At 37.3% G+C, this 27,345-nt stretch overlaps 1 protein-coding gene across 1 annotated transcript; it reads right to left on the reverse strand.

The window, feature by feature from the left end:
* Window positions 1-795: 795 nt before the first annotated feature.
* On the reverse strand, window positions 796-27,172 carry LOC117660078 (RING finger protein 112). Its single transcript, XM_087891922.1, has 13 exons — window positions 26,960-27,172; window positions 19,825-19,892; window positions 16,652-16,867; window positions 15,901-16,038; window positions 13,850-13,954; window positions 13,701-13,751; window positions 12,268-12,324; window positions 10,061-10,147; window positions 9,785-9,911; window positions 8,293-8,423; window positions 3,575-3,628; window positions 2,651-2,722; window positions 796-1,401 (listed from the first exon to the last, which is right to left on the reverse strand). The coding sequence occupies exons 3-13, from the start codon at window positions 16,862-16,864 to the stop codon at window positions 877-879; spliced, it is 1,560 nt and encodes a 519-aa protein (XP_087748048.1). The 5' UTR covers window positions 16,865-16,867; window positions 19,825-19,892; window positions 26,960-27,172; the 3' UTR covers window positions 796-876.
* Between the last annotated feature and the right edge of the window lie 173 nt (window positions 27,173-27,345).

Genomic DNA, 27,345 nt, shown 5'->3' on the forward strand with positions numbered 1-27,345 from the left:
GATGGAGTTCATTTCATTTGCTTATCAAAGGAATTGGGATACAGAAATGTTCCATGGTGCTCTGTCCTTCTCAGTTCATTCCAGTGATTTACCAGAGTATAAATGATTTCTTGAGAGCAGAAATCCTTCCAGTACAGTAGCAGATGAGTTTATCAGAGACCCAATGCAGCTCACATAACTGAAGATTCTGAATAATTTTTAATGGTAGCCCCATGTGGAGTGCATTGCAATAATCCAGACAGGAGATGACTGGGGCATGAAAGATCAAGCGAAGGGCCTTCCCTTCAGGAAGTATTGTAACTGTAACACAACATAAATCACACATTTAACCTTCGATGCAGCTCCATCTTTCTGTGAAGGGTGAAGGAATTGCCTCTTGTGATAAATTTTGAGATGACAACAAAGCCCACTTTAGTCTGTTTTAGATTTTGATCCAAAGCAGACCATTGCAGAATGGATATCATTAAGTAGCTCCATGTCCACAGCTGATGCCCTGGATATAATTTCCTTTTCTCCTTTATTCTATATCTCAGAATAAGTGCTAGAGCAGGAGAAACATGCTATTGGTAATTCACTGGAGCACTCCCCCTTCCCCCAGTGGGAGGGAGAGATACAGAGGAAATAATTATTCTTTTAATTGCTGCTATATGAAGCATTTGCTTTTGTCTTTTATTGTCACTTGCAAGTCCAAATTTTTGTGCTGGAACTATGCTATTTTATGGCTATCCCAGAATGGTCACAGAATAACTAATTCTCCATAGTTCTTGAGACAAAGGAGCGCACATGAGACTAGTCTCTTGGGATTTATGTCTTTATAGCAGGTATTTGTTCTTTAATGAAGGACGTGTGGGGCTTTAATTCTTAAGATGAACCTCATCAGTTAATAAGACTTTTCTCATCTGACACATTTTCCTCCTCCTGTTCTTCTTCTGTCTCATCATCATTATCATTCTTGTTATCATTGTCTTTAGAATCCCACATGCAGCTCCCCACACCAGCTCCCACTCCTCCCCCAATCAGTCCAAATGTGCTTGCCCCAGCCACAGTCCCAATTGCAAAAGTAGCACCAGTGCCCAGCACAATGGCTTCCCCTGCCAACAAGGCTGCTGCTATACCAGCTCCAACAGCTCCACCAGCTAACCCCACAGCACCCACCCCAATGGCTACTCCGGCTTTGATAGCAGAGGATTTGAAGCGGCGTCTATAATCTTCCAAGAAATCTTTAGCTTCACACTTCTGGTATGAGTCCAGGCAAGTTAAAAATTCTGTCTGATGTGGCTCATCACCCTGAAATGAGTCTCGGAACTGTTGGAGCAGTTTCTCTTGCTTCTCCTTTAAGCGCTTAGTCATCGAATTTGGGGACACACGTAGGCTTCCCAACATTGAACGTGAGATTTCATCCTAAGATTGAAGATGAAAGGGTAGTACAGAAATAGATGGAGAAAACTGAAAATATTAATCATCTCATGATTCATAACAATGCTGCTTCTTATTATCCCACTATTTATCATATACTTAATATGCCCTTATATCTAAGGCCCCCAGATTTTTTATATTTGCCATTTTATATTCCCAATAGTCTTTTCTGGTCAATTAAGCTGAAACTAACTAACTAACTAACTAACTAACTAACTAACTAACTAACTAACTAACTAACAAACAAACCCATACCTGTGTGATAAGCTTTTGAACTGCCAAAATATTTTAACTTGTTTTATGGGTCTAGGAATAGCAATAGCACTTAGACTTATATACTGCTTCATAGTGTTTTACAACACTCTCTGAGAGGTTTAGCATATTGCCCCCAACAATCTGGATCCTCTTTTTATTGACTTCAGAAAGGTGGAAGGCCGAGTCAAAACTTAAGCCCTGTCAGGATTGAACTCCAGGTTATGGGCAGAGTTAGCCTGCAATACTGTATCTAACCACCGCACCACCAGGGATCAATGGTTTATCTACTAAATTTTGCAAAACACAGTCCATCCTCAGACAATATCAATCAAAAATCATTTGATTTCCTTTTTCTGTATTTAAATACTTACTAACACCACTACAGGTAGTCCTCAATTTATGACTGTTCATTTAATGATAGTTTAGGGTTACGATAGCTTTGAAAAAAGTGATTTATAGCTTGTTCTTGAATTTAAGTGATGATTTGGAAGCTCAGCAACCAGCTTGCATTTACAATAGTTGCAGCATCCTGTTATCACAGGACTGCAATTTGTGATCTAGTTAGTTTTCAACAAAGTCAAATGGGGGAACCCAGATTCACTTAATGACCACATAATTCATTTAACAAGTCATTAGCTTAATTATGATATTTTGCCTAACAACTGTGGAAAAATGTTTGTAAAACAGGGATCTGATCACGGATGATTTCATACTTAATGACCACATCGTTTAGCAACCAAAATTCTGGTCCTTATCTGGACTTGAACTTTAAAAGCTCATCCCTCTGGTTTCTATTACATCTCTGATTCTAGTCTACCATACTGACTAAATGTCAATCCTTTCACCTTCACTACATGCCAATTTACAAACCATAGAAATCTGTTCTCTCTCTAACATATTCCAAGTATTTGCATTTTCAGAATCATCATTTTTTGCCTTTTAAAAAATTAAAACTATAATAAAACTGGGCTTGTCCTACCTGCTTTTGGATGAACTTTTTAAATTTCATCTGGAACATTTTATTGTTGTTCTGGTTGAAGGTATAGATCATCTGAGAAGAAGGAAAAAGGAAATATTAGCAGATGTGGCTACAGAAAATTTTAATCTTTCCTTGAGTTCCCTCACATCCCAGAAGAGACAAGGAAAGTAATAAAGTTGGATTGTGCAGCAGGTCCATCATGTCAGCTATTTAGCTTCATAACTGCTCCTTTTTAATGGAAATGGTTACAACTGCAGAATCCAATCAATCAGAATAGAGCTGGAAGGGATCTTGGAAGTCTTCTAGTCCAACCCCCTGCTCAAGCAGGAGACCCTATACAATTTGAGGCAAGTGGCTGTCCAGTCTCTTCTTAAAGGCCTCCAGTGGTGAAGCACCTCCAACTTCTGAAGTCAAGCTGCCCCACTGGTTAATCTATCACTATCAGAAATAGGATTTCCTGCTATGGACCTCCAAAAGCATATCTAACAAGTTATTTATGATGGCCTCATCCCATCTTCCATGGCTCTATAGAATTCAATAAATGGATGGTCTTCCATCCAAATGCTAACTAGGCCCAGTCCAATTTAGCTTTAGCAAGATTCCTTTGCTCTTCTTCATGCCCCATTATGTTTATCAGGCTCTTGTGATTCCTTGTTGGGAACCCACCCAGCAATATTAGAATTGTAAATTAGGCTAAGATTAAAGCAAAATGAAACAGAAAAGAGTGAAAGCAAATCATTTCTACATAGCTGCCCAGAAAACAACCTGGATGTGTTCATGGAATCAGCAATCACACTTGGCCAATAGAATTCTATTCAAATGTGGAATTTGATCTGAAGGATGTTTTTCTTTTTAAAAAGTGCAAACTAGTTATAAGTGTATACCGGGGAAAGATACAGAAAAAAAAAATGGAGAAGTCAGTACCTCTGTGGGTGAGGAAAAACCAGTGTGATATTGTTTCATGAGTTCTGACAAAGCCTGAAAGAATAAAAAACATGTAAAAATTGATTAACAAAAGACTTTCCTAGATGGCTATTCAGAATACTTCCAGATATGTAGAGAGTAAATTTATAACCTACCTGCACATGGACTATATGGATAGATCAATGCACAGTATTTTTCCCATATCATTTATTTATTTTATTTATTTATTAGAATTTGTCAAACAAACAAAACAAAAATGAGAACAAGAATAAAAGAAAAAAAAATGACAGGGACGATAGGCATGTGAGTGCACTTATGCACATCCACTCTACTGACCACTTAAGTATGAAGTAAGGTCCACGGAATTTACAACTGAAACTGTGAAAATTTGTAGCTGAGACAACTGGATTAGGTAGAGCATTCCAGACTTTGACAACTCTGTTACATAAATCATATTTTTTACAGTCAAATTTAGAACGATTTACATTGAGTTTAAGTGGTTGTTATTGTGCGTATTATTGAGATTAAAACAAAAAAAGTCGTTTACAGGTAAAACATTACTACGTATAATTTTGTATGCAATACCTAGGTCTGACCGCAAGCAACACAGTTCTAAGTTATCCAAACCAAGAATTTCGAGCCTAGTAGCATAGGAATTCTATTGTGCACGGAAGAGTGCAAGACTTTTCTTGTGAAATACTTCTGAAGCCACTCGATTGTACTGATGTCAGATATATGGTGGGGATTCCAAACAGTTGAACAATTGAATTGTTCTATCATAAGTTTTATAAGCTCTAATTAGCAATACAATGTTTCCAGAAAAAAACTTCGCAAAATTAAACTTAAAATGCTTAATGCTTTTTTAGCAACGCTGTTACAGTGAACTTTGGAATATAGGTCGTCAGAGATAAGTACACCTAGGTCCTTGACAAACTGAGGGTCATCTGCTGGATCAATGCCACCTAGCTTATACTTGATATTCTGATTATGCTTACCAATATGTAAGACAGAGCATTTATTAATCGAAATTTGAAGTTGCCAAATAGATGACCATTCAGATACATAGTCAAGATCACTTTGCAAAACAATAGAATTATCTGTAGTATTGAATAATTTGACATCATCGGCCAAAAGGACGCAATTGCTTTTAAGTTGATCACATAAGTCATTGATATAGAGCAAGAAAAGTAAAAAATGGAGCTCGGGAGCCTGTTTTCACTGGCAGAGCGCTTAGGCCACCATAGTGATGTTGTGCTGGCCATGCCCCCTGCCCCCCGCAAGGTCAAACATAACCCTGATGTGGCCCTCAATGAAATTGAGTTTGACACCCCTAGTCTATACTTACCTTGCAGGGTTTTTTTTTCAACACTTCATTGTATATTTTCATGTTTATATTTTACATATATAAAAATCTTGAATAAAATTATATATTACTACAAATAGGTAGAACTACTACTAGTGTTGTGACAGTAGACAAGGACCAGAAGACAATGGTGGCGATAGATGTAGTGGTGCCAAGTGATAGCAACATCAGGAAGAAGGAGTACGAGAAACTAGAGAAGTATCAAGCCCAATGGAAGAACTAAGGAGGATGTGAAAAGTAAAGGCTGAATTGCACCCTGTAGTGGTAACATGTGGGGCTGTGACTCCTAAGCTGGGAGAGGGCCTCCAACATAGCTCTCTGTCTAATCAAGTGCAATACTAGGATCAGCTAGGATCCTACTCAGAACCCTCAAACTTCAAGGGTCCTGGTAGAAGACCCAAGAGTGAGGAAGATGCATACCAACCATAGAGGTGAGAAGGATTTTTTTTTAACACACACAAACACACAAAAACTCATATATTGAACACATATGTCAACTGCTGAAAAGACTCACAGATGTGCCAAGGCAGGCTAGAGGGACGCAGTATCATCATGCATAAAGATCTCATTAGGCTTGTATTAATTTTGGCCATGCTATGAGGGAACATCAATTGCATCAGTGCGCCAAGTCAAGCCAAAGCATATCATGATTTCTCCCATTAATAACTGGATAAAAGAAGGGAGGCAACCATGTTCTTTTCCTTCAGAGTCTGTAGTAACAAGGCTCAAACCAAACCAGACAACAACTGAATGTGTGACTAAAGCTCCCCATAAGATTCAGAACAAACACCTTGATGTGGCAGATATCCACTGGCTACAAACAGAGCCAAGCAGCAGTGGAGTTAAATTACCCTTTGTGTAATGTGTTCAAGTGGTACTTCAAGGATCATTTGCCTGGATGTTTTTAACTTCTTCTTCTTCTTGTGCCATGTCCGTCATCGGACGTTGGCGATCATGTTGGCAATCCTATTTTTGTCAACAGCCGTATGAAAAAGTGCTGCTGAGTTTTGTCCAAACCAGTCCCTTAGGTTTTGAAGCCAAGATGTTCTTCTTCTGCCTGGGCCTCATTTGCCTTAAATTTTTCCCTGGAGGATTAAGTGAAGGATGCCATATTTTTCTGGGTGTCGCATCACATGTCCAAAATACTCTAACTTTCGCTTTTTAATGGCTTTGATGATTTCCCTTTATTTTTTAACTGGATTTTTGAAATGAGCGCGGATTTTAACTCTGAGTTTCTGTGAAATCATGTTTTGAACAGGCAGTGCTGGACCTTTCCTGTTTGCCTGTCAATTCACACATACAATTTTAGTCCAAACTGCAGATTCTAGGGTCCCTCTCCATATAACCATTTTTCACCTATCCGGAATAGAGCATCTCACAAAGATTGAACTTGCTGGCTTCAGATCTCTGTGCGCCTTCCTTTCCCTCTCATTTAAACCTTTTGTCTACCATTAGAGTAGCAGAGTTAGATGCCAATAAAACAGCAACCTGCTTTAGGTTGTGATTGGGAAGATAGGAGATGTATGTTTTCTGCTGCCATTAGCAGCAAAAAGATAGAAGTTGTTCCTTTTGGAAGGAGTGGACAATGAAAACAAATGTACAGAAACAAAAAGGACAATTTAGAAAAGTGTAAGTGCTCCATCTGCTGGCTGTTAAAAGTGACAACACTTTTAATTCCCAGAAAGGCGGGCGGGGGGGGGGATTGTCAGAATAGACTACAGGTAGTCCCTGATTTACAACAGTTCATTTAGTGACCGTTGAAAATTACAACACCATTGAAAAAAGTGACTTATGACAATTTTTCACACTTTCAATTGATGCAATATTCCCATGATGATCAAAATTCAGATTCTTGGCAATTTGACTCACATTTATGACGGTTGCTGTATCCTGGGGTCATGTGATCACCTTTTCCGACCCTCAGTCAAGCAAAAATCAATTGGGAAGCTAGATTCATTTAACAACCATGTTGCTAACTTAACAACTGCAGCAATTCACTTAACAATTGTGGCAAGAAACATCATAAAATGGGGTAAAATTCACTTTAACAGAGTTGGAAGGGACTTTACAGGTCATCTAATCCAACCCCCTGCCCAAGCAGGAGACCCTACATATGCCTCTACCTAGGATTGAACTCACAACCTCCTGATTATGAGGCAAGAGCTTCACCTCTAGACCACAGCTCTACCTAACAAACCTAACTTAATAAATGTCTCACTTAGCAACAGAAATTTTGGGCTCAGTTATGGATTACCTGTATATAAGAAGACATCAATGTTTGGTAGATAGTAATGGAGAAGTACTGTATGTTTTAGAGCACACCAATTAGGGAATTCTGCGAGTTGAAATCCTTGCTGAGGTTGAGTTATAGTGTTATACAGTACAGATTACAGCATAGATGTAATTGTAATAAATAATATTATATAAGTAATTTTATTAGAGAAGGAATAATTGCATTAGTGTTTTTCAAACTTGACAACTTTAAGATGTGTAGACTTCAACTCTCAGAATTCCTAGTCCAGGATCTCCAACCTTGGCAACTTTACGACTTGTGGACTTCAACTCCCAGAATTCTGAGAGTTGAAGTCCACAAGTCGTAAAGTTGCCAAGGTTGGAGACCCCTGCCCTAGCCAATACTTCTGGGCAGTGGTGAAATGTAAAATTTGTTACTACCGGTTCTGTGGGCGTGGCATGGTGTGTGTGTGGGAGGGTAATATGACTGAGTAGGCATGGCCAACTTTGTTTGTTCTTTTTACTTTTAAAACTATTTTTCTACAACCTCTTCGGCTGAAGATGTTGTAAAAAAATGCTTTTAAAGCCTCTGACGATCCCAGCTGACTTGCCTGATTGGCAGAGGCTTTTTTTCCTTTTAAAAACATTTTTTCTATAACCTCTTTGGCCGAAGAGGTTGTAGAAAAAATGCTTTTAAAAGCCTCTGGTGATGCCAGCTGAGCCGCGTGATCATCAGAGCCTTTTTTTTTTTACTTTTAAAAGCATTTTTAAATGCTTCTACAAAGAGGTTGTAGAAAATATGCTTTTAAAAATAAAAAAAAAAGCCTTCGATGATTGCGCGGCTCAGTTGGGCAATTGGGGGGGGCAGGGACTTTTGCTACCTGTTCTCTGAACCACCCGCCTCCATCGCTACCGGATCAGGAGATCCGGTTCGAACTGGGAGCATTTCACCCCTGCTTCTGGGACTTCTGGGAATTGAAGTCCATGCATCTTAAAATTCCTGAGGTTGAGAAACACCTCAAGAAACTGATATATTTTGGAGGCAATAATAGAAATCTCTATATGCCAAACACTTATACAAAGGCATAGGTTGCTTACATCATTTGATTCCCATAACTCTCACCTTTATCTTATCAGCAAGTTCTATCCCGGTGAGAGGCTCGTTGTTCTGATTTCTCTGTACATGCATTCCAGCTGATCTGGCAATATGATTCCCATAATCCTTCAGGAATCCCCTAAAATCGTCATCCATATCTGCAAAAAACAATTCAGACTGTTCTGGCCAGCACAATTTTTTATTTTTATTTTTTTACTTTTTCTGGAGTTAATGGTTGAAAATATTTGAATGCAACCAGATTAAGCCCAAGACTCCAAAATGCAACAGAGTGTTGACTTGGCCTTAAAAGGGAGCTATCCTATCTGATAAATCTTTGCTTCAGTATGTATGCCTGTATATGCAGTGTGTTTGGGTGCTGGTGGTTGGAGAAATGAAATTGTTATTTTAGAATATTTTTAATATCTCCAAGACTCAGGCTTTGTGCACTTTTAGTAATCTTATAAGCTTTGGGGAAAATGAGTGCAGCAGAGGGCTTACAAAATTGATCTATCAACCGTGAGTAGTACTAAGGGAGGGATGAGGAGCCCTTTCAGAAAAAGGCATATTTTGCTATTAGCCACAAATATCAAATAGTTTAAGTTTATTTATTTGTCAAGCATATATTTATTTATTCATTTATTATTAATTTAATTTGTATACCGCCCTTCTCCCGGAAGGGACTCAGGGCGGTGAACAGCCAAAATTAAAAACATACAAATGCAAAAGTTAAGATAATTAAAAGAATTAAAGATATAAGATTACAAATAAAAAGTATAAACATAATTTGAATACATGAAAAGAGTAAGTAAAAAGGAATATTAGGACAGGGATGGTAGGCAATCTGGTGCACTTATGCACGCCCTTTACAGACCTCTTAGGAATAGGGTGAGGTCAACAGTAGACAGTTTAAGATTAAAGTTTTGGGGGTTTGGGGAAGAAACTACAGAGTCAGGTAGTGCATTCCAGGCATTGACCACTCTGTTACTGAAGTCATATTTTCTGCAATCGAGTTTGGAACGGTTTACTTTGAGTTTGTATAGAAACTTGAGGTAAATATAATAGAAAGTTGAAATATAATAGAAAGTTGAAATATAATAGAAAGTTGAAATTTAAAGAAAGAAACTTAACAAAGTTTTGGTGAATTTTGGTCATACCAATTATTTGTAGAATAAGAATTTATTTCATAAAAAATAGTCTGGGAAAGTGGAAAATCTTGTTGGCTTCACCAGAGTCATTTTACATTGCCTTTTGGATTCAGAGCAATTTTTAAATGATGATACTAGAAAAAAAACCATAGTTCCATAGTTTGTTTACCCCAGTTCCCCAGTTCCATTTCAAGCCAAAGAATGAATTGATTTAACTGCTTTTAAACTCCACCGCTAATCAGAAAGGATTTATGATATTAATGTTCCTCCTTCTGATGGAATGAAGTAATTGTGCTTATTCCTTCCTAAAATGCCAAATGAATAGACTTGTGGGAGGAACATGAAGAAAGTATAATGGAAAGAAAGATTCTTGCCTGCTATGGTGCCTTCAGTTCCCATCACCAACGCCTTGCCAGGGAAGGGCATCAGGTAACAAGAAGTGTTGGTGCTTTTGAATATTTCCAGGGATCGTGAATACCGGTTGGGTTGACCCTCCAGCGTCTGAAGTTAAATGGACAAATAGAAGGGAGAAGATGCAACCATTGTAACACCACCTCACAATCACTCTGTTTCTTTTCTTTAGATGGACTCCTGATAATCTCTTCATTCTCAACACAGGATATCTTCTATAATTTCTATAATAGGTTTACCTGGATGATATCATGGAGATAAACTTGTCCACCCTGGAATCCATAGGTGGGAGGACAGAACCAGTCACGAACCAAGAGATCAAGATGCTGCAACAAAAAAGCAAGAGAATTTGACTTCCTTTCTTCCGATTCTGGTCCCACTACACGTCCACTGGATGCATGGAAGCAAGAAACCTACTCTACACGGTAGCAAAGGTGAGTTAGAAAGCAGATTGTACATAGGGCTGCAAAGTTATGGGGATGATTCTACCATTACAAAGAACCACAGGAAGTATTTTCAATCTTATCACCTTCTCTTGCCAAAGGATGCATTTGGCATATCCATCAATGCTGCCAAAACAGGGAGACAGATGAATAATGCATACTGCTGAAAAACTAGGATCCTTCCCTACTAAACAAAGCTGACTTTTAGGCCCTGGATGAAATATATCTAGTCTTCAATTTACAACAGTTCATTTAGTGACCATTCAAAGTTACAATGGCACTGAAAAAAGTGACTTATGACCGTTTTTCACACCTACAATCACTGCAGCATTCCCATAGTCACACGATCAAAATTCAGATGATTGGCAACTGATACATATTTATGATATTTCAGTGTCCCGGGGTTATGTGATCATTTCTTGGGACCTTTTGATAAGCAAAGTTAATGAGGAAGCCAGGTTCAATTAATAACTGGGTTACTAACTTAACAAATGCAATGATTCACTTAACAACTATGGCAAGAAATGTGGTGAAATGGGGCAAACTCATTTAATAAATGTTTCACTTAGCAACATAAATTTTGGGCTCAATTGTGGTCATACCTCGAGGACTACCTGTAACTTCTAAGGGCTTTCCTACTTTATCAGATTCTTTCTTACTCTGCAAATCCCCTCATCTTATTCACTCATCCATCCTTCTGGTCCCAGGCTATGCAGCCAATGGGGAGCAAAGCTGCCTCATCTCTTCACTTATAGAGGGCAGGAGAATAATAATGAAAACAATCTGTTCTCCTAGAGCTTTAGTTCTGATCTCTGTCTGAGGCCAGTCCTACTTTTAAAGATTGGTTTTCATTTTATTTATATCATTTACCAAGCATATCATAATTACAGTGAAAGTAAGACAACACTTTCCCTTATTTATATTGCTAAGTGAAACATTTGTTAAGTAAGTGACATTCACATTGCAATTAGGCTACTCCTGTTTCTTTTTAACAACCTCCCCCTTTTCAGTTTCCAAAGATCACAACAGGTAGGGCTGATGATACTATGTGGTGGCACCGTGGTTAGAGTGCAATACTGCAGGCTACTTCTGCTGTCTGCTGATTGCCAGCAGTTTGTCAGTTCAAGTCCCAGTGGCTCAAGGTTTACTCAGCTTTCCTTCCTTCCTTCCAAGGTGGGTAAAATGAGGTCCCAGGTTGTAGGGGGCAATATGGTGACTCTGTAAACTGCTTAGAGAGGGCTGTAAAAGCACTGTGAAGCAGTATCTAAATCTAAGTGCTATTGCTATTGTCACCAAGGGAATCATAGCAACATTTGGGTTGCTTTTTTCTCATTTTGGATAGATATAACTTTTGGACTTTCAATGGCTTACAACATCTATTTGGAAAAATTATAATTCTGAACAGGATTTCTTATTGCTGAAAAATGGAACTCGAAGCCTCAGGACCTGAGGTTGTTATCCATACTTTTGATGAAAATCTCATTTTCTGTACTAACTTTATCACTGCCTGATTAGGTTCTGACATTCAAATCAAGCAGAGAAAACTTTCTTAAAGCAACAGCACAGTGAGGGAAGGAACGGGTGTGTGCTTTGGAAAAATAAGTTATCCTACTCAACCAGCCCTTATTTTATGAATATGGTGGAAATATTCCTGGTCTATCCAATTTTTGACTTTTTCTTTAAAAAAAAAGCGTTATTCAGAGATTATTGTCCTTTCTCGAGATGAAAAATGAATACATTATAGAGATAAATAATGCATTTTCAATAGCAGTGCATAAAAAAAATTCATTGGTATTCACAATGAAAGAAAAGGAGAGATGGGTGTACCAGGCAGAAGAAAACAGAGATGAAGAGGCGTTAGCTGTGAACAGGAATTCAGGAACAAAGGGCCTCTTTGACCATGTATAAGAGCAACAGTCCTGAGGGAATGGTGTCAGTGGAAGAGGGAGAGAAAATATACATTACATGTAAAAAGAAAGGAGGAAAAAGATGGGACTCCGTACCTGAACAGGCTTTAGCTTGAACTGATGGCCCACAGACTTCGCTATGTACAAAAACATCTGTGAGATAAAAGAAGTAGATGACTACTAAATTAGGTGATTGAATTTCACTGAAATTAATTGTCTATTCACTCAGTAGCAGAGATAAAGAACTAAAACGTGATTTAGGAAATAAATGATTTTGTGAGTTATTGTTTTTACTGTTGGCTACCTTGAGTTTTTGATAACAGGAAAGATAAAGAGACACATAAAAATTATATTTCTAGAAATGATATGATAATGGTTCATTGCACAGCCATCCAGATGTTTAAATTGGATTTGGCATTTTTATCCACCTATTGAATCCTTCCCCAAAACACAGGATAGGAAGATGTTGTCATTTGTTGTTGTTGTTGTTGTTGTTGTTATTTTAAGACAACAATAATATCTATTTAAATTTACAAATTTGTCTTACGTCACATCTGTATTCTGACCTATTCCAGAGAATTCAGGACGGTATACTTAAATACAGTACTGTGTTTAAGCTGATGGGGGTATATTTATTCACCCTTTAAAATGTAATACAGTAATCACCTTAAACTACTTAACCTATTGCTTTTAAACAAAGACAAAGCAATATTAGTTTTCCAGCTAATACTTTTAATGTTATTGAGACAACCAAATTATTCAGATCAGTTAAAGAATTATCAGTTGCATTTGTACAACATGCCAAATTGTAACACAGTGTTTTTGTGACACAGTGAATTGCATGAACCAAGCACCAGAGATAAGTTAATGATTCAATGGATGTGCAGATTCAGACAATGGGTTAATTTGGTATCTAAAATCAACATGCTGTGGGGATCCAAGCTTTGTTCAGTGATTGTATTCATGGCTGAGTCAACCATGTAAATTTGAAAATTTCCTGACTGGTTTCCCTGATCTATTTTGATGTCTTCATTGTGGAAACGGAAGAGCGAGTAGGTCACAAATGCACACACAGGAGCAACAGGGATCTGATAATAACTACTAGGTGCCCATGTTTTCCATTGGGACAAAGATTAATGAAGCTGTCTTGAAATCAGTTTGTTCTGGCAGGTCAATGTGCCTAATAGTGCCTAATAAATTAAATTAAATGGCTTTTTTTTTGCAATCTGACTTGGTTGTTTGACATTCCTGTTAACATTTACTCCACAATGAGACTTGGCAATACTTTGGGAACACTTTGGGTATCACAGCTGACAGATTCCTGCAATTCAGTCAAGAGAACCAAGTAAAATAATCTAGGATCTTTCCAATTTGGTTACCTGAATCAAAGGATACCAAGTCTGGGCTTTGGGTTAGGCCACCTTCTTTTAGCAATATTTTTTATATCGCCTCTACCTGATAATGTTGCACTGTCTCCCACCTCTCCCTTGGACAAGGACCTCACTTTTAATATTTAAAACCCAACTCACTTCCATGTATTCCAGGTCTGGATCCTTCAAGTTATGGGATAAATTAAGAATCTAAAAGATAATTAAGAAACATAACAAAGGTATGGTAAGTATGTGGTATTTTTACAGCCTAGAGGGAAAAAAGGATGATTTGGTTTCTAGAACTCTACCTGATAGGAACTTAACAGCATGGAGAAAGCTGAAAGCTTGACACCATTGTCCTTGCTTCTCTCTATAGCCATTGAGCCCTCCGTGTCAATCAAAAACAAGGCTACCTGGAGATGAAACAGAGAAGAGAAATAAGTGGACACACACACACACACACACACACACACACACACACACACACACACATTATGATTCTATCCTTTTTGTTTAGATTCTTATTCAATAAGTTGTGCAATGTGGATTATTTAATAACCATTTTAGGAATGTTGTGTGTACATAACCACAAAATTCATTTCTAAAGTATATTATATGCTTTTAGCAGAGATGGTAAATCTTTTAGAGTCTTGGTGGCGCAGCAGACTAAAGTACTATTTATTTATTTATTAATCAAATTTCTATACCGCCCTACTCCCGAAGGACTCAGGGCGGTGAACATCCAAGATAAAATACAAATAATACAAATATTAAAAAATCCCTTAAAATTATTAAATATTTTGGCCGAAACACGGATTAAAACACCCAATTTCTAAAATCACAGATTAAAAATTTAAAAGAGGAGAGTTAGGCCAGGCCAGCTTAATTATTAAGTAGCACCAGCTGCCTACAATTATTGCAAGTTCAAATCTCACCAGGCTCAAGGTTGACTCAGCCTTTCATCCTTTCAAGGTAGGTAAAATGAGGACCCGGATTGTGGGGGCAATAAGCTGACTTTGTATAAAAAAGAACACCGCTTGGGGGGGGGGCAAAAGCCCTACTAAGCAGGTATATACAAAAGTATGAAGGCTATTGCTTAATGCATTGTAAGCCCCCTGAGTCTCCGGAGAAGAGCGGCATATAAATTGAACCAATAAATAAATAAATAAATAAATAAATAGATAGATAGATAGATAGATAGATAGATAGATAGATAGATAGATAGATAAATAAATAAATTCTGTCCTGGTTAAACTACAACTCCCAGCATTTTTGACATTTTTTAAAAAATCAAAATGACGATAAACGGAATAAAAAATAGAGAGAGAAAACTACTGAAAACGGTCCAACCATCATAACAGAAGTACAGGAAATTAATCATTTTATAATGGAAAAGATAGGCTAGGGTCCAGTTTGCCCATTGAGTCATCTAAGTTTCATAAGAGATGCAACCAAAACAAGACAAAAAGTAAAATAGTTAGGAAGTGGCAAAGATCACACAAAGCACAGCTGAATAGAGCAGATGTTAGGTGTGACATCAAAAGCAAGTTTCTATTTTCAAAATTCTCTTCCCTCTCTTCACATTGTGGTAAAGACACATTCTGTATTACTGGTAAATCTGTTACCTTTTAGAATCTGTTTTCTGTGTTGAACAGATTTTTTTTTTTTTTTTTTGCAAAAACACAAGCTTCAGAATGCTGTACAGTGACCTAGTTTTCCATTGTGTTTTTGAAATTTGGTGCAGGAAGAAATTCCTGAAAGTACCATGGACAACAAGGAAAACAAATGGAACATAAAACAAATTAACCCAGGCTTCTCATTTGAAGCACAAATTATCACATACCACCTCATATATATTATATGAAACACTTAGTCTCTACAGAAGACTGTAGATAGGAAAAGTGGAAGGAAAGAGAAGAGGACACTCAACAAGGTGAATAGATACAATTACAACAATGATAGGTGCACATTGGAAGATCTGAAGGACCAGATTAGGGAGAGATCATTGTGAAGAAAACTGTCCATTTGGTTGCTAGAAGTCAACATTGACTTGATGGCATATCATCAACAAATCAATCAATCAACAAATCAATCATGCAGACATATCAATTAGATCAACCTCCAGCTCGGGCAAGCAACATTGTTCATGGCAAGATCTATGTTTTCTATCATACTATCAACCTTTTGCATAGCATTAATGAAATTTTATTTAGTTGGGAGACTGTTGTGATGTGTAGGAGGAGGGAAATGCATTAAATTCAGAAAATTGTTGAAAAACCTGGCATAGAGGATACAAAGAAGAAGACAAAAGGCAGAAAAAAGAGGGAAATTACTTCGTGGATTGAACTCAAATGTTTACCTTTTCATTTTCATCAAGGACCAAAAATGGCTGATTCCATATCCATATCCCTTTGGTGATGCTCTTATTTCCTGGATGCCATTCGAAACCTGTCAATGGCTCATCTTCTTGGCCCAGCCAAGAGTTATCTGTAACAGCCTAGGAAAAAAATAATTTAGATAAGAAATATGCAATTGCTGCAATAGCATGGTTAGTCAAATGACACATATTTCACAATATGTCAAAAATTACTTGGCCAAGCAATGTTCTCTATTTTGCTCCTTATTTCTGCAAAGTTCATCAATTTGCCTTTTGGTAAAATGGATGTTTTTCTTTTATTCTTCATTTTATTATTTATTTTTTAATTATCTTTTATGATTTATTTATGGCATAAATCTCTTGGGAAATTAGAAACCCCTTGAGAGTCATTTGTACTCTGCCAGTGAGATACTGATGAGATATGAGATACTGCTCTACCTTCAGTAATAATATAATATAATAATCAATATAATAATTGGTTGATTATTAAGCTGTTACATTTGGTTTTTCAGACAAGGAATGTATGCCTTATACATTTCCTCATATGCCTTATCCATTTCTCCTCATATTCTTTAGAAAGTTGAACGTGTGCAAAATGCAACCCATATAACTCATTCTGCATGCTTGATTTCTTGAATAAAATCTACATAACACTATAAGTTCATAGGAAGATTACCACCAATCAAAATCATTTTAAAACACTAAGAAAATAAACACTTATTCTCAGACTTACCAAGTTTTTAAGTCTCCGTAGGAGGAAATTTAACAAGAAAGATTTACCCTGTCGCTGTTCCCCAACTATGGAAATCAAGCAGATGGGAGTATCTTTCACCTCTTCCTGCTCTAAGCAACTATTCAGGGCCTCTGTATCCAAGTAGAGACTCCCATTTTCATCCAAACCTACTAGCTGTACTGGCTGCCCCAATTCCAATGAAGGTGTTGGCATCTTCTGAAAAGGGAAACAACCAGGTAAAAATAAATTGGGTACATCTTTTATGGTTACTCAGTTGGAGACAAGTTTCAGGTCTGAAGAGAGCCAAGATAGAAGAAACTCAACTCAATTGTGATGGCCATGCCAGATTGACAGGAGTGGTAAGGAACTTGCTATTTTTGAAAAGGGACTCTATAACTTTGAGTGGGAAATGAAGAAGTCAGTTCTCACTGACATATTGTCTTTCAATAATTCTTTCTCTTCCTAAAGGGTGGTTCTCAGCAGAGGAGGAGATGACAGCTCTGCTCAGAGACCTCTATTTCGTGGAGTAGCCCAGGTTATCTTCACATCTATGTGAAACCACTGGAAGTGTAATCCACCAGCACAGTCATGTATCAACAGTAATAATATTTCAACCCTACACCAAACAATTGAAGTGCTGTTCCATAACTCTATGGAAAATTATACTCATTAGTTCAAAGCGGTCCACAACTTGGGATCCTTCTTGACTTATAGCTCTTCTTCAGATAAGTGACAGCTGCGACCAAATGGACTTTTGAAGTTAGATCTTGTGCACTAATGCAATCATTTTTGGATTGAGAAACCTTGCTCCCATTCATCCAGGCCCTAGTCATCTCATCTTGATAACTATAAATGATCTACATTTGGCTGCACCTGTAAAGCACTTGGAAGCTAAAGCTAATACAAAATGTGGCAGCCCTGGACTATGATGAATGTTTCCAAGTGTAACAAGAAGCAGGTATGTTTCCTGTTCTACTTGAGAGTCCACCCAGTTTTGGGATTTGAGCTGGCTGCACCTTGTCTTACATTTGCAATTGAAGGTTGTTTGACATTTTTATGGTCCTGTGTGGCTCTGAATCTGGTCATCTGCAAGGCTGCTTTTTCCTGTATTCACCTGCTTATTGAATAAGATCAATCTATCGTTGAATTAAACATCTATCTATCTATCTATCTATCTATCTATCTATCTATCTATCTATCTATCTATCTATCTACCCATCCATGCATCCATCCATGCATCATCTATCAATCATCTTCTATCTGTCATCTATCTATCTATCTATCTATCTATCTATCTATCTATCTATCTATCTATCTATCTATCTAGGTCTTTGGTTATTTGGGTTTTCTCCCATGTAAAATTGGAAGTGTCTTGGCGACATTTCGACGAAGTCTCATTCATCATCTTCAGGCTGGTGTTTTCGGCTTTGTGCTTCTAGGAGCAATGTGTGATCGCAGCTGTTTCTTCCTTTTAACTGCCAGTGGGGGTGTGAACTGATTGGGTGGGAGCTTGGCTGTGTTCTGATTGGGTGGAGGTGTGTTCTGATTGGATGGGGGTTTGGCTGTGCTCTGATTGGATGGGGGTGTGTTCTGTTTAAGTGGGGGCTTGGTTGTGCTCGGGTTAGTCTGAGTTGCAGGGGGATTTGAGCTGGTGAGCTGCGTTGCTGTTGTTTGGTTCACGTTCGTGGTCATGCCACATCTTCGTGGTGGGTGTCAGTTTGCTTCATGTATGGATTGGAGGGGTTTAAAGTGGCTAATGATGCGGTCTGGCTTCTGGTTTGTGGTTGTGCCTCATCGATGTGGGTTTGCTTTTTGCGTGGATATGTGGTGGTGACATCCTGTGTGGTTTTCGTGAGTGTGGGTTTGGTATCATTCTTTGTGTTAGGGACTCGTTTGTCAATGAGGGTGGGTTTCGAAATGGCTGGTAGGTGGGAGGTGTCATCTCGTTTATTCATGCTGTGTGGGTCTTTATCTATCTCAATGGCGTCTCTGATTATTCTGTTGTTAAAGTATTCAGTTTTGGCAATAGTTCTGGTCATAGGAATTAAACCTTAATCAGATTTAATTGTTATTTACCCAGGTCAGAAGCTCGCAATATGCAAGGAGGAGGAGGAGGAGGAGGAGGAAGTGGAGGAGGAAAGATTAAAAACCAGAGAAAAGGGAATGTTAAGTGAAGAGAAAAAGGAGATATTAAATAAAGAAAATCAATGACTTCATTTCCTCCTAAAATCCATTTCCAATGAGCGTTATACTCATAGAACAAAAAATGGGCTTCCTTTATCCTGGCCTGTGATCTCTGTTTGTCTCCAGAGACAAAGTGAAAAGTGAAAGTGAAAAGACTGCATTCCTCAGTCCAAAACAATTAAACCAATAATACATAGTATTTTGGCTATTTTTGTATTTGTCATATTCCTTTGTGGCAACCTTTTTTTTATGGTGGGAAAGTCAACTTTGCAACATTATGTTTTATGATTTATGTGGGAAAATGAAATCTAGATGATATGATTGCCTTTCCTTTATTTCTTCTTGAGAAAGTGACTCATCAAAAGTAAACAAATAAAATGCTTAGTGTTTGAAAAGCGAACTGATAATCAGGATTAACTGATAAATAAATCATAGGTGGACTTAGATACCACTGATTTCTGTTTCTGGTTTTTCTTTTAGCTGATTTGAATTCTTAAAGCTGTCATTTCTTCAGTCTAGAAAGGGCTTTAAAGTGTTTAGACTACATCAATTTTCCACAGAATTCCAAATTGATCACAAGAATAATTAAAAATGCAATAATAATAAATAATCTGCAGAAAAATACAAAAGTTGCAATGGATTCTGAAATGACTGAAATTGTTTTAATAAAAATAAATAAATAAAATAAAAAATTCACAGAAATAGCATAATTGCTGTCAATAAATAAATAAATAAATAAATAAATAAATAAATAAATAAATAGCAACCTCTCACAGAATCTTAATTTCTTGTTACTCAATCATTTTTTAAACATGTATGATTCTTTGTTGCTAGGAAGTTACAATTTTTACCGATATTCCAATAAATTGAAGTGGAGGTGGTCATGGTGAAGATGATGAGAACACAGAAGTTAGATCAAGTTATTACATTAATTCTTTCAGCATTATTTCCCCAAATATTTTTCTTTGGAAAATAAAGAACCAACTCACGGTTTAGCACTATTTTTATTTCCCTTCTGTAGTGACCAGGATGCTATGGGATTCCAAACTCCTCCTTTCTAGAATAGAGAAGATCACATTGCTAAGGTCATTTCTCTTTTTCCTTATCATTTATTTGTTTATTTATTTGTCTATTTATCTCCTTTTATTATTTTATAAATAAATCAAGGCAATAAACATATCCAACATAACTTCTGTCTCCTATTTTCCTCACAACAACAATCCTGCTGGAATTGAATTCACAGACTCCTGCATTCTGGCTTGGTGCCTTAACAACTTTTCCTAATCCTATGTTATCCAGAATTTGAGAAATAAAGATGGGGTACAGAAAGAAGAAAATAGAAAATGGGTCACGAAAGACCAGTCCTTTGACTTTATTTTGGATGGAAGAAATAAAAAGAACCATTTGTGAAAAAGAATGCAAAAATTAATGGTGCTAGTCCGATCATTATACACGAACAGCACAAGCCTATTCAAAACGGTTCAAAACAAAGGTTTCTGTTTTTCTTTTTTTGTAGTCTTAATAATGATTTTAAATCAACTGTATGATAAGCAAAATATTAAGCAATGGGAACAAAAAGGGAAAAAAAAACACAAAGAGAAACAAAACTGGGTATGTTGGGGACTGTAATCCAAGATATTAGGAATCAGTTAAATTTAAGGTGACCAGATTTTAACATTGGTAAAGAGGGACACCATTGTGGGCGTGGCTTATTTTGTGGGCGTGGCTTGGAGGTCATGTGACTGGGTGGGCGTGGCTAGCTGGTCATGTAACCGGGTGGCCATGGCTATGTGTACAGGGACTATTCAGAGGGCTGAAAAAAGTCATTTCTGACAGGTCCTCACACTTTTGACTGGTCCTCACATTTATGACCATCCTCACATTTATGCCCGTGCAGTATTCTTAACAACCATGTCACTCATTTCACAACTGCTTCTCTTCACCCTGGTGATAAGATAAGGCAAAAAACGTAAAATGTGAGGACAGTCGTAAGTTCGAGGACTGGTCAAAAGTGCTAGGACCAGTCAAAAATAACTTTCAGCCCTCTGAGTAATCCATATGCATAAAAGGATACAGCAATAGAGAGGGATGAAGGAAGGGAAGGGAAATTAGAGTAGCAGTGAGGGTAAGAGAGGGAGGAAGAGAGGAGAAGGAGAAAGGAAGAGGAAGTAGGGAGGAGAAGAAGAGGGTAGGGGGAAGAGAAAGTAAGAAGGAAAAAAAAGACAGAGGTGGTAGGTTTGAGGAGAAAGATTGCTGTACAATAAAAAAGATGAAAAAGATGTATTTCCTTTTTGCCATATTTATTCATGTTTTTTTAAAAAAACAATATTAGCCTTCATCCTCATCTCTAATCTTAATCAAATTCAATTTTTCCCTTCTATTCTATATTATACCTCTTCCCATTGTCATCTATTTTATATCCATCTTCACATTGGTTAATTATGTAATTATGTAATACAGTTGTTTAATACAAATTCAACATTTTAATACAAATACTTCTACTTCCTATCCCTTGAAGCATAAACACTAACCCGCCTACAACAACTATTACACTAACCATAGTACTACTAACAATCCTTACACTAGGGCTGTTGTATGAGTGATTACAGGGTGGGCTGGAATGAACAGAATACTACGGTAGTCTAATAGATATTTGATTTCGACTCAAAAGAACTTACTCATCATAAGCCATAGTAATGGAACTAATAAAAACCACTATATACCTAACATTTATGGTTACTATAACCGCCCTATCACTACAACACAAACATCTAATACTAGCCCTAATGTGCGTAGAGACAATAATACTTATTGTATTTACAATACTAGTTATGTTTACCTCTACCTCATTAACCATGTCACAAATCCCAATACCAATTATCTTACTGACAATTTCAGTCTGCGGGGCAGCCATTGGACTAAGCCTAGTAGTTGCAATTACACGAACTCACGGAAATGACTTCTTAAAAAACTTAAATCTTTTATAATGCTAAAAATTATCTATACTACTATAATACTTATCCCAATAATTCTAGTATTAAAACCAAAAATAATCTATTAGTTATATAGCTATCTTTTTTGTATATTAATCAATATGAACATGAATATTCCAATTATTTCCATGCAGTCCAATTTCTTACAAATCAATTAATTATATTTACCAATAATAATAAACCAAATAATTTCCCCCATATATTCCTCCAAACCACAACTTAACCATTTCTGCTTTCAACACAATATACAATTAATAGTATCTCAATTATTACAATTCCCTAGTTAAATAGAACTTTTTTTCTTTTGTGTTTTAAAATCTTGAACTCCTCTTTTGGTTTGCACCTACCTTTTTTGGTGAGGAAAAAGAAAAGAAATCTGCTGCCTAATTTTCCAACGTTGCAAGCCAACAGCCTGTTTTACTTTCAGTTTCATTTTGAGCTTGGTTTGCACAAGGAGAAAAAAAAATCTGCTCGAGCAATTTAGCAAGCAGCAAGAGCCCTGCGCAAAACAGCTGAGAGCAAATCAGCTGAGAGTGGGGAAGTCGAGCTAATCAACGTGCTAATTAACCTACACGGAAGCTGTAAGGGGCTGTTTTTTCTATTTTTGCAGGCATGGGTCTACTCATTTGTTTTCTTTTAACACAGAACAGCTGTAGGGCGGCCCTTTGAAGCCCCGCGGCAAGAGTTTAAACAGTTTTTTTCCCTCTAGCCATCAGCTGGGACTCAGGAGGCAGAATGAAAAATCGGGACTTTTTTAAAACGCCGCGGGACGCGGGACAAATTGCTAAAAATCGGGACTGTCCCGCCAAAAGCGGGACGTCTGGTCATCTTAGTTAAATTGGGAAATGGCAAAACAGCAACTTCAAACTTTTTTTTTTTTTAAGCTTTGTAACAGTGAGATGGCATAAATATATAAAGGACCTTGTAGGAAATCCTAGAAGGTTTTATTATGGAGTACAGTAGGAGTAAAGGCAGCATACAGGACCTTGGAATTTTCCTCTTAAGGATTTTTTTTTAATATTTGAAAGTATCCTCTGTCCACTCCCCACCATCCAGGAAAGATTTGGAACATAAGCTCACTGAAAAGAATTTACAGTTCTGATCATGTGTAAAGATTTGTTCTAGAAACTCGATTAATAGAAGGAAAGAAACAGGATATTCTCATTAAAGTCTCATTAAAGTTGTTGTGCATATTTGTTCACTGATAAAGATGAAAACTTGATTTCTGGTGATGTTATGGCACATCTATGTTACATCTATGAAAAGGAAATAATACAATAACAATTTACGATTGCCTTTAGTAATTTGTTGCTGTAGTTGTTCAATTTTCCAGTCTAACATTTAGACTTGGGGTTTCCTTGTGGTCTCCTATCTGAGTACAAACTGAGTACAAATTCTGCTTAAATTGTCAAAATCAGGCAAAGAAGGTTAGGGTTAGTTACATGGCTGTGTGCAGCCAAAAAAACACTTCTTTTAATTTTAGTCAACCTGTTTAATTAGAAGAAATCTTATGTGTTTATTTTATTTATTTATTTGTATTTCACCTTTATTGTATATATGAAGGCAGCAAACATATCCAACACATCTTCCTCCTTCTATTTTCCCCACAATAACTCTGCGAGGTAGATTGGAATGAGAGAGAGTGACTTAATTTTAAGTTTAGAGTATTGTAATGGGTTAAATGGGCTATAGATGGAGCAGCATGGTGGCCTAGAAGTGAAGCTCTCTCCTCCCAATCAGGAGGCTGTGAGTTTGAACCTAGGTAGTGGCAGATGTTTCTCTATCTAGCCGCAATGAGTAGCTGTCTGCTGTGAACTTCGCACAGGCATCAGGAAGGGCAACTGGCCAGTAAATACTCAAGCTCTGTTCAGTCATCCAACTTCACCCCGATGCAAGGGATTACAGGTTCATTAAAACAAAAATGAGCTGTAGATAACAGAAGTTATAGTACAAAATACCTAGGTGATATCAAGATAAGAAAGGCTGATGGAATTTATTAATGTGGTCACAGTAAACTTGCACAGTAAACTTGCAAGAGAGATTTAGTATTATGAATATTATTTCTGCAGGAAGCTTATCTCAGTTTATATGGTTTTAACCATTAGCTTAGAGTGAGTTGCCATTGTTCATCCCTGCCATTTTATCTACTTCATAACAAAGAAAGAAATGCCTGTTCTTGATGGTTGGATTTGAGGTGAGAAATGCAAAGTCTTTATAGCACAAAGTCTTTTTGTAAGGAAGTTCTCCAAATATTATATATTTTTATTTCAGTCTTTTACAGAAGCTTCTTAAATGCAATCTTTCTAATACTTAAGTAAACTCAAAAACAAGTTGAGCTAAAGAGCAAATGTTAAATTATATTGCCTTTTATTTTTAGAACACTGTAGCTTTCAGTACCATGCAAATTAGAGAGAGAAGAAAATGGATTCTTCCACTCTTCTGAACATCTGCCCTTGTTTCCTACTGCTAGAGACAAAGAGTTTTGTAATAAGTTTCATCTTCTATTTCTGTAACATCATTGACCCACTATTTCAGGGCTGGCTGAACTCAACCATACCCATAGTTTCTGATTCTGTTCCTGAATGTCTTAACGTTAGGTACTTTTCTTTTCTTTTCTTTTTCTTTTTCTTTTTTTTTAATTTTAAAAATAAAACTTTATTAAACATATAAAAAGTAAAATATTATACCATGTATATACAAGGTACATATATATTAATACAGTCAACAATACATAAAAAGAAAAAGTATCTTTGGTCACACATCCATTATCGTATTAACGGTGCATATTTGTTAATTATTATTATCATACAGAATTTTACTTTTACTCTCATTTCTACAACTTATTCAATCATACCACCTTTTCTTTTTTTAAAAAATGCATTGTATTTAAGTGTGATTAGCAAGGGTGGGGACATAAGAAAAGCCAGCCAAGCAGGAAAAGCCTGCCAGGAAATAATACGACTTTCACATGTTCCTCTTCACATTTTCGTTCTGAAGTCCCCATTGAAGCATGTGACATCAAACCATATTACTTTAGTTCAATGAACTCATAAAAACCTGCACACTATTAAGTGTTGAGGCAAAAGCAGTTAGTTAACAATGGTATATTAATTATAAGTTACGTTATGTTATGTTTGTTGTGTTGTGATGATACATGATATATCCCTATCCCTATTTTTAGTTGATGCTTAAAAAAAAGTGTGTGTGTGGGGGGGGAAATTCATGGTTGAGTACTATATCTGGCTGTTTTTAGTGGATAGGTACCTCCAGATAGCAAAGATTAGAACAAAGAATAGAAGACTTGTTTGTCCTTTTGTGATAAAGCAGAATATGAATAATACAATTGCTATTAGGAAGACTTGGTTCCCTCCAGTGAGACTTTCTTACATTATCTTCTTGTTCCTGCAGGCAATTTTTGATTGCTAATCCAGTAGTGGTACTTACTTATAATTAGTAACAATTCTAGGCTAACAAACCTACACTTTTAGGGTAGATCAAGCTAGGTGAAAGCATCTAAATGACCTTGGCTGATCTTCAAACATTTAAACAAAAGTTTTGCCTGTTAAGTACTTGGATGAGACACCACCAGGAAATAAAGGAGCCATAGGCTAGACAGGGAAGTTGAAAAAAAATCCAAAAAGAGGTGTAGAAAACTATGAGATTGTAAAAATTAAGACCTGATTTTAAGAAATGCCAAGACTTGAACTTGATCCATGCGAGTTAAGAGATGGGCAATTTCAAGAAGAATTCTCCAGAATGAAGAATTAATCAAATTAATCTAAGGTCTTACACCAAGGAAGACAACCATACAACTTGCAATCTCACTTCAAAGTAGCTTTCTTAAACCTGGTACCACTATTGGACTTCATGTGTCAGAATTCGCAGCCATTTTACTGATTGAAAATTTTAGGATTTTGAAGCCCAACAATTTGGAGAACACTCTCCTGAGAAAGACTGCTTTGGAGTTGACAAAATGATGAATTTATTAATAACTAATGACACTTTGGCCACCTAATGAGAAGGAAGGATTTACTGGAGAAGAGCCTGGGAATGATTGAGGACAAAAGAAGAAGACAGCAGAGAATGAGGTGGCTGGATAGAGCCACTGAAGCAGTTGGCGGGAGCGTAAATGGACTCCGGGGATGGTACAGGACAGGAAGGCCTGGAGGAACGTTGTCCAGGGGGTCGCGATGGGTTGGACACAACTTTGTGACTAACAGCAACAACAACGACACTGCTGAAGAAATTATTGGGTAGACTACTTGCTATTTATTTATTTAATCAAATTTATATGGTGCTCATCTTATGGCATTTCTGTTCCTTTGGGAAGAAGTTGGCTATGCTACAATAACCAGTAAACTGGAATACCAATTTGTCCAACAGATTTTCTGTAGGTCTAATCCAGCCTGCCTAGCCCTTATTACTAATTCTGACACGTGCAGGATTTGAAAACAAGCTTTGCTCCAATCTCTATGTTTATTTGAAGCTGTAAAGCACCTTATCTGCCGCTCCTTAAGTCCATGTTCTATTTTAATCATCCTTCTTTATCTTTGTTCTGGAGGGCAATTTGTAGGAAAAATAAAAAAATAAAATAATCTTGGTTCCCACCCCTTTCACCTTTTATAAATAATCTTGGTTCCCACCCCTTTCACCTTTTATTAAGCAAAAACCATCAGATCCTGTAGTTCCAGTAAGACAATGGGATTCTTCTCTGAAATCTTTCCTTTTCACTGTTATTGTTGTTTGGTGAAACAGCAGAGGAAACTATTTGAAAACGACGCCTGATAGGTATCCCACCGCCCACTTCTCGCCCGCTGCCACTTTTTCTCTGATCCTTCATTGGCAGAATCAAAATACTCTCTAGCGAGCAGAAAAGCGAGACGTCGTTTTCTTTCCCCTCCCAACTTCTCCGAGTTCTCTCCTTGTCGAAGTGAAGCTCGGAAAGGCGAACTGATCGCGAATGCCACACATATCGCCAAATGATATTTCATGAAGCAAAAATCTCGACGCGCTACCCTTTTTTCTCGGCCAGCTGAGCTTAAAGCACACCTTAAGCCGGATCAGGCAGACAGAAGGGACAGGGGAAAAAAAAGTCCTTAAAAGAAGTCGACCCCACCCTTTGCAATCTTACCTGTACCGGGCCAGGCTCTGTAAAGCTTGGGACAAAGGAGTCAAAAGCGAAAGTAAAAAGAAGCATGTTGGAGGCAGAAGGCATCACTACTTCCCTTTGCTGGAGGGAGATGAAGAAGGTGGCGCGGATTGGTCCATCAAAGTCTCAAGATTGATGGAAAGACGACGCGTGTGAGGAGAGTAAAGAGCCGTTTATGGGAGAAGAAGAAGAATCCGACCGTACTAAAAAGGTGGACGCATTTCTGAGGAGGAATTCTGTTCCCACCCTGAAGTTGGCATAGTTTTTTCCTGGCTGTGCACCGCCCTGAGTCCACTAGGAGAAGGGCGGTATACAAATTGAATTAAATAGATAGATAGATAGATAGATAGATAGATAGATAGATAGAT

The sequence above is a fragment of the Pantherophis guttatus genome, chromosome 4, assembly GCF_059756535.1.
Source record: "Pantherophis guttatus breed Tessera chromosome 4, ASM5975653v1, whole genome shotgun sequence".
In the NCBI taxonomy this organism is placed as follows: domain Eukaryota; kingdom Metazoa; phylum Chordata; class Lepidosauria; order Squamata; family Colubridae; genus Pantherophis; species Pantherophis guttatus.

Excerpts from the sequence above, each read along its gene's own strand:
- LOC117660078 (XM_087891922.1), bottom strand. The coding sequence starts at position 16,864 with ATGCCAACACCTTCATTGGAATTGGGGCAGCCAGTACAGCTAGTAGGT. Across the intron at positions 13,955-15,900 it reads TCCTTGATGAAAATGAAAAG|GTAGCCTTGTTTTTGATTGA; the intron begins GTAAACATTTGA and ends TTTCATCTCCAG. Across the intron at positions 8,424-9,784 it reads AACTGAAGGCACCATAGCAG|ATATGGATGACGATTTTAGG; the intron begins GCAAGAATCTTT and ends TGTTTTTTGCAG.